Consider the following 7,970-nt stretch of genomic DNA (forward strand, 5'->3'; position numbering starts at 1 on the left):
AAGGAACTAATAAAGAATTCATATCAGTGTCCTTCTCTATCTACCGTGAGATTATGATGGTCGGAACTCGAACTTCGGGCCGATCAAAACGGAATAGAAACCATGTCGGGACTATTAGAGGATCGGGACTAGGGTTGTTGCCGAAAATAGGCTTACAGACTCCCGTCATTTTCAAATTTGAAAAGAGATTTTATATCTAAATAAAAACAATAACATTTTCAAACGAAATAAAACAGAGTTTGTTTGTAGTTTGATTGTAGCACCGTTTTACAACTAACAACACGCCTCCAAAAGGAAACCCATGACACAGTCGACGGTATTCCTCATCACGCCCCTGATTGCACTATTGACTTTACCTGGATTACTAGGTTGGTAGGATTCATACATAGTATCCTAATCATAAACATGAGGTGGACTGACCTCATTCTTGAGTCAACCACTATGATATAATGTGAACAGTGAGTCTAGATAGTTCAGAGGTCAACATGAGGTGGACTAACTTCATTCTTGAGCCAACTACTGTGATACAATGTAAACCCGTGAGTCTAAATAGTTCACTATTAGAGGTCAACAAGAGGTGGACTAACTTCATTCTTGAGCCAACTACTATGATATAATGTGAATCTGTGAGTCTAGAAGGTTCACTATTAGAGGTCAACGGGGGCGACTTCCAGGTAGGCTCGACATAGTATTCTAATAAAATGGCACATGATAAGCGTCAATAATTACTGGATTTGCAAAGCTAGAGGTCTTTCTAGGATCCTTGCAAATGTTGACAAATAAAACTAACTTAACGATCAACACATTATTAGGATGGGACCGTGTAGTTGAACCAACTACTAAGATACCCCTCTCAATTTAGACGATTCACTAGGTGAGGTTAGTTGGCGATCCTCTAAAAGTACTCACATAGTAACCTGATAACATAAATATGAAGGAAGCCACTCTCGGTCTCAACCAATATTGAGATACATATTAAGATCCTATCAATCTACGCAACTCAATACTAGAAGCTAGTTGACTGTCCTTTAATAGTCTTTACATATATGATAATACAAGCTACTAACATATGTGAATTTATCAATCCAAAGAGTTTACACCCGAGCCGACTTTACTTGAAAGCTCAACTTGGCTTTCTCTCTTACATAATGGTATCGCAAGCAGGCCAAGAGAGAATTCTCCTTTGGTTTTAGCAACTCTCGCACTCAATGCCACTAACTTTTTTTCTAATGCATTGCTCTTGGCTCGTCATGTGACAGGAATCATTTGAGTTTGGAGCCCTAGTATACGCAATCGAGTTGTCCTCATATAATATCCTACTCATGTGTACGAGGGTCCATGACTCTAGATTGTCAGAGTCAGTCTATACATATCTCATAAAATTTAAATATGGTGCGTAATTTTATTTTGATCCATCAACTCTAACATATTTATTTTAATTTTAAAAAATGAGCATCTAATTCCTACAAAATATTAACAAATAATAATTTTTCTAAAAAAAATGGCTTATACAGTAACATGAAATAAGTTTGTACTATTTTTTTTTTTTTTTTGGGTTGGTTGAGTTAGTGACTAGAGTAACTCAAATAAAGTTCATAACTTGACGTAGTCCAACCGGTTGTTAGTTTTTTTTTTTTTTTTAAAATTATATTTATCCACAATACGTGTTACATTGATAACTAAAATCTCAAGAAACTCAAATATCAAATATTGGTTACAAACGTAAAATATTCTTAATCTTCATAATAATCTTAAAAGTAGAGTAGGGTCAATTAGATTGTAACTCTATTTTCGGCCCAATCAGAAAAAATCCAAAATTTTTATTTTACAAAATTTTCAACCTAACTGTAACAGCTCAAGCTCATTGTAGCGGGTATTGTACTTTTTGGGCTTTCCCTTCTGGGCTTCCCCTCAAGGTTATATAACATGTATGCTAGGGAGAGGTTCCACACACTTATAAACAACGTTTCGTTTCCCTCTCAAACCGATGCGGGATCTCACAATCTACCCTCTTTCAGGGCACAGCATCCTCGTTGGCACTTGTTCTCTTCTATAATCGATGTGAGACCCCCAATCCACCATCCTTCGGGAACCAACGTCCTTACTGACACACCGCCAAGTGTCCACCCCCTTTGGGACTCGGCCTCCTCGTTGGCACATTGCTTGGAATCTGACTCTAATACCATTTGTAACGGTCCAAGCCCACAACTAGCTGATATTGTTCTCTTTAGATTTTCCTTTCCGTGCTTTCTCTCAAGGTTTTAAAGCACGTCGGCTATGGAGAGGTTTCACAACCTTATAAAGAATATTTTGTTCCCCTCTCCTACCGAGGTAAGATCTCACACTAACAACGCAAACCAAAAATAAATCTAACCCAACCCAATTTTATGGCTTGGGTTGGGTAGTTCAAGCTGTCTGGTTCTTAAGTCACATGAAGAAACATCCAAATCACTTGCCTTCCTCGACCTTAGGGATGAAAATCATTTATGTATAATAATCTATATTGTAAGTTGAGTGAATTCACATACGAAACATAACCTCACTTTCTCATTTCTAAAATACATGAACTTTTACTATGAGACAAACACGTCGTAAAGAGTTACATGACTGTGTCTTTACACGACTATTCTTTTACTTCGAGTTTTATTTTCAATGTTCTCTAGTTCTTTTTGTATCATTTTTGACATCTATTATTAAGGCAATTGTGTAGGTGTTGATGAGGATCTCGTAGAAAGAGATGGTTTCATTTGGACAATTTGGTCTTCATCAACTCCCATTTCCTTAGCTAAACGCCCAGCCTCAAAGAATCTCTTTACGGCCTCCCTTATATACTCCCTACCTTCCTTCACCGTCATATCCTTTCCAAAGGTCTCTGAGTAACTACTCAGGATATGCTCTCCTTTCAAAACTGCAGCCAACTGCATGAGCTCCTGCTGAAACTCCGTAAGCTTGGCTGATTCGTTTGCAGGGCTATCCCTGATTTTCACCGGTGTTGGAAGTTGTTCTATATCGAAATTGATAGATAGATTTGTAAGTTCAAATAGATCATCATCTATCTAACGTAAAAAAATGATACGTTTGTTTGGTTCGTAGTAAGGTTGATGTTTTGGACTCACCGGGACAGTCGGATCTTGGGGAGGTTAGTTTTTGAACGATGGACTCAAACGATCCGGCCCACTCGTCCCTCTTGGTGAGGAAGGGAGATGGGAGGTTGAAAATGTTCTTGACGGTGGCGGGAATGGAGGAGTGTTCATACTCAGATGATGGAGAGGGTGATCCATTAGGGCCATGAACAACTGCATCACCATCATTAAAACATGATTGATTAAATGTTTTTAAAATTCCTTCTATTTTGTTGTTATAAATTATGAACAAAAAATGACAAAATTAACTAATAAAGAGGTGAAAGTAGAGGAAAGGATACGTACCNGATTGATTAAATGTTTTTAAAATTCCTTCTATTTTGTTGTTATAAATTATGAACAAAAAATGACAAAATTAACTAATAAAGAGGTGAAAGTAGAGGAAAGGATACGTACCCATTCCCTTCTCTATCCACGGCGAGATCATGATGGTAGGAACTCGAACTCCGAGCCGATCAAAATGGAAAAGAAATGGCTCCGGTCCGACGATTCCATCTGGGCTAGGGACGTTGACCGGCGTCGGAACGTGGTCGTAGTATCCGCCGTGCTCATCGTAGGTGATGATGAATAGAGTTTCATTCCACTGCGGCGATGCTCTGAGCGTCTCGTAAACCTCCTTCACGAACATCTGTCCTTGGTACACATCGTGCGATGGATGATCATCATTCCCCGGCTCCCGCGGCAGATCAAAGTACCGTGGCTCCAACACCACGTAGTTCGGCAATTTCCCTTGCCTTGCGTCCTGCTTGAACCGACCGAATAGGTGAAATTTGTTCAGGTATTTCAGTTTTCGTAGATTCCGGTAGAACATCGTGGACGGAATGTTCTGGTAGTAGATTCCGAAGGACAATCCGGCATCGTGGACATTCTCGAAAATCGTTCGCTGTGGATAGCCTTTGGCAAGGAGTGATGCAATATTGCTGGTGGCTCCATGAGAGGTCCCTGAGTGAACGTAGAGCCGATTCGGCTGCGTCGAGGCCGGTAGAGACGCGAACCACCTGTAAAAATACATTCCAATTTTCGTTTATAATCAAACTAATCAGCTAATAACCAAAATTTCCAAATCCTTCAAATTCAGAACACAGAACTACCAATCTACAACCTAAAAAGAAATTACAACAAAATCACCTGTCGAACACCGCAAACTCGGAGACGAGAGCTTTATAGACGGCCACCTTATCAGGCTGAAATCCATTCATCACATCGGCGGACATAGCGGAGGTGTTATCCATGGAGAAAGCCTGCTGAGCGAATCCGTTCATCGGCGGGGGATTAGCGGAGGTGTTATCGGAGCCGAAAACCTGCTCTCGAATGGCTTGGAAGGAGTGGCCAGGGTCGGGGTCGACGTAGTGAGCCTGGTCCTTGAAGAAGAACTGTTTGGATTTCGGATCAGTGGCGTTGAGGAAGTTGGATTCAGAGCCATCGACGCCATTGATTTGAGGGTTGAGTTTCTTCATCCAGCCGAGCATGTGATCGAAGGAGCGATTCTCCATGACAAGAACGACAATAGTGTTGATGGGAGAGGCATGGAGGAGGGGAGTATAGAAGGTCAATAGGAGGAGGAAGAAGGTAGTGGATTTGGCAGCCATTGAAGCAGTGGGAACAGTTCTTCCCATGTGTAGAGAGAAAGGGAATGAATTAATGGCGACATGAAGATTGAATGTTAGTGTCTTATATGCGTAACAGATGGCTATGTGGTTCAATTCTGTGTTTTTTTGCAGCCCCAAATGGGCATATGGTGAACTGAAAATGGTTAATCCAACCAATATCAATACCTAATGTATCACTGTCCATAGTTTGATATATCTGTTTCAGATGTTGAACCCTAAAAAAAAATATATATATATAAATTAACTTTTTAAAGAAAAATTAATGAACATTTTATTTACAATTAGGATATTAATACACATCATTCAATTTATTTTTAATATTATATATGTAATATTTTGTTAATATATTTTACATGCGGTAACTATCCCCATAAACCAACGCTGGCATGTTTTATCCTCGTTCACATGTATCTTATGAAAATTTTCAATTGGTCACCCAACATAAGATTTGTAACAGCTCAAGCCTACTGCGAGTAGATATTGTCTTTTTAGATTTTCCCTTTCGGGCTTCTCCTCATAGTTTTTAAAACGCATTTGCTAGGGAATGGTTTTCACACCCTTATAAAGAATGTTTCGTTCTTCTTTCTCATCGATGTGAGATCTCACAATCAAACAATATCGGCAAGTGGTAGGCTTGAATTGTTACAAATGGTATCAGACCCAGACACTAGGCGGTGTGCCAGCAAGAATGTTGAGCCCCGAAGGGTGGTGGACATCAAACGGTGTGCTAGTGAGAATGTTGAGCCCTAAAGAGGGTGAATTGTGAGGTCTCACATCGGTTGAAGAGGGGAACAAAACATTGGTGCGGAAACTTGAGCCTAGCGACCCATTTTAAAAACTTTAAGCAAAAGTCCAAAAAGGAAAGCTCAAATAAACAATATATGCTAGCAATGAGCTTGAGCGATTAGAAAATTGCTCCATACAAATCAGGCTTAACCATCGAGTTTCTATGATTCAACCACTGAAGAAGGAGAATCCTATCCTCAGAATCGTTCTCATTTGAATATGGTGTTGATCTTCAAATACCCGTCATTTTTTTTAGGATAATTATACATTAAATTTGGGTTTTACACTTTAAGGTTTAATAATAAGCTTGAGTAATTTTCCTATTGTATATCTATACTATTTGTTTGACAATAAAAGAAATTGAATATTATAAGATTTATCGAAATTATGGAAATTAAATTTATAATTATTAACATTATTAGATAAAATTTAAAAATACAATGAATGTCCTCATTGAAAAAAATTATAAACAATATTTTGTTTGTAAACTAGTTTTGAAATAGTTTTAAAAAAATTAAATAGGAAATTTGATAAATAAATAAAAAAATTGTGATTTAAATCTCAAAACAAAAAAACTATAAAAGGAACTAATAAAGAATTCATACCAGTGTCCTTCTCTATCCACGGCGAGATCATGATGGTCGAAACTTGAACTTCGAGCCGATCAAAATGGAATAGAAATAGCTCGGGCTCGACGATTCCGTCGGGGCTAGAAACGCCAGTAACCGGCGTTGGAACGTGGTCGTAGAATCCTCTGTGGTCATCGTAGGTGATGATGAACACAGTTTCGTTCCACTACGGTGAAGATCTGAGCGTCTTGTAAACCTCCTTGATGAGCATCTGTCCTTGGTACACATTGTGTGATGGATGATCATCGTTCCCTGGCTCCAGCGGCAGATCAAAGTACCATAGCTCTAGCACCACATAGAAAACGACGTGTGTAAAAATAAACATTGAAGAGAAATTTCAAGAGAAATAAACCCGCTTTCTCGGTCCGAAAATGCATTGTTGGAATTGGGTTGGAACGCCACGTGGCTCGAGATTCAGGGGTTGCCGTTCTAAGGGAAGGAATTTACCTGCCTATTATGACCGGGGAGAACAGGCCATTCGACAGGGAGATTCTGAAATTTCGGAGGCTTGGTTCAATCAAGCCGCTGAGTATTGGAAACAAGCTATAGCACTTACTCCCGGTAATTATATTGAAGCACAAAATTGTTCGGTAATTTCCCCTAATTTGCATGCCGCTTGAAGTCTAGATCAAACAAATGAAATTTCCTTATGTATTTTAGTTTCCATAGGTTTCCGTAGGCCAACGTCGGTGGAAGGTTCTGGAAGTAGATTCCAAAGGACATTCTGGCATCGTCGAGATTCTCGAAGATTGTTCGCTGTGGATAGCCTTTGCCAAGGAATGGCGGAATGTTACTCGTGGCTCCGGCAGAGGTTCCTGTGTGAATGTAGAGCCGATTCGGCAACATCGATGTCGGTGCCGACGCGAACCACCTGTAAAATCAGTTCGCACATTTCGATTTTCGTTTAAAATCAAACTAATCGAATGATAATTTTGATTTCCAGATCCTTCAATTTCAGAACATACAGATACTAATCTACAATTGAAAAAGAAATTACGAGAAAATCACCTGTCGAAAACCGCAAAATCGGAGACGAGAGCTGTTGGATTTCGATAATCGGCCAGAGAAATCACCTAGAGTATATTGTCGATAGGAGGTTGTTGGAAGAAAGATAAAATGCCTAAAATAAGAGAGAGAGAACGACTGAAAGTTTGACTGCCCTTCAAAATACGGTTGTGAAATCTTGTGTAAACAGATATACTATTTAAATACAACCTATCCTAAAAATGGGTGGAGAGTGTCCAACTGAATCTGTGCCACTTCCTAGAAAATTGGACGTGTTTGTCAAATGGTCAAAGGTAAATTCGTGTGAATCTAAATAAGGAAAAAACAAAGGTTTTATCTAACAATCTCCTCCTCCTAAATTCGTGTGAATCTAAATAAGGAAAAAACAAAGGTTTTATCTAACAATCTCCTCCTAAAACGTGTGTTATATGTGACTTATTTCGTTTCGTTTGAACTCCGTTTTGAGCCCTATGGCTCGGTGTCCCTGGCGGCATGTCCTCTAGACTCCACGTCTTGTTCGGTGTCCCTGGCGGCATGTTCTCCAGACTCCACGTCTTGTTCGGCCGCCTCTTCTTCGAGTTGGCGCGCCGCCAGTCCAGGTGGTTCACCTCTCCCTAATAGGTCTTCCATCTTCCGGTACCTGGCCGAGAGGTTGACCGGTTGCTCGGTGTCCCTGGCGGCATGTCCTCCAGACTCCACGTCTTGTTCGGCCGCCTCTTCTTCGAGTTGGCGCGCCGCCAGTCCAGGTGGTTCACCTCTTCCTAATAGGTCTTCCATCTTCCGGTACCTGGCCGAGA

At 40.0% G+C, this 7,970-nt stretch overlaps 2 protein-coding genes across 2 annotated transcripts in view; both read right to left on the minus strand.

Moving 5' to 3' along the window:
• Positions 1–2,525: 2,525 nt before the first annotated feature.
• Positions 2,526–4,732, minus strand: LOC111780425 (non-specific phospholipase C2-like). The gene is made up of 4 exons (XM_023660825.1): positions 4,272–4,732; positions 3,540–4,141; positions 3,117–3,296; positions 2,526–3,004 (listed from the first exon to the last, which is right to left on the minus strand). The coding sequence occupies exons 1-4, from the start codon at positions 4,730–4,732 to the stop codon at positions 2,694–2,696; spliced, it is 1,554 nt and encodes a 517-aa protein (XP_023516593.1). The 3' UTR covers positions 2,526–2,693.
• A 2,036-nt stretch (positions 4,733–6,768) lies between these two features.
• The window catches only part of LOC111780521 (non-specific phospholipase C2-like), a 3,162-nt gene continuing 1,960 nt past the window's right edge, over positions 6,769–7,970 (minus strand). Inside the window, exons 3-4 of the mRNA XM_023660947.1 lie at positions 7,177–7,241; positions 6,769–7,039 (exon numbers count right to left, since the gene is read on the minus strand). Coding sequence (XP_023516715.1) covers positions 6,769–7,039; positions 7,177–7,241 — 336 coding nt within the window. The remainder of the gene's footprint in view (positions 7,040–7,176; positions 7,242–7,970) is intronic.

The sequence above is a fragment of the Cucurbita pepo genome, chromosome LG18 (assembly GCF_002806865.2).
Source record: "Cucurbita pepo subsp. pepo cultivar mu-cu-16 chromosome LG18, ASM280686v2, whole genome shotgun sequence".
Taxonomy (NCBI): domain Eukaryota; kingdom Viridiplantae; phylum Streptophyta; class Magnoliopsida; order Cucurbitales; family Cucurbitaceae; genus Cucurbita; species Cucurbita pepo.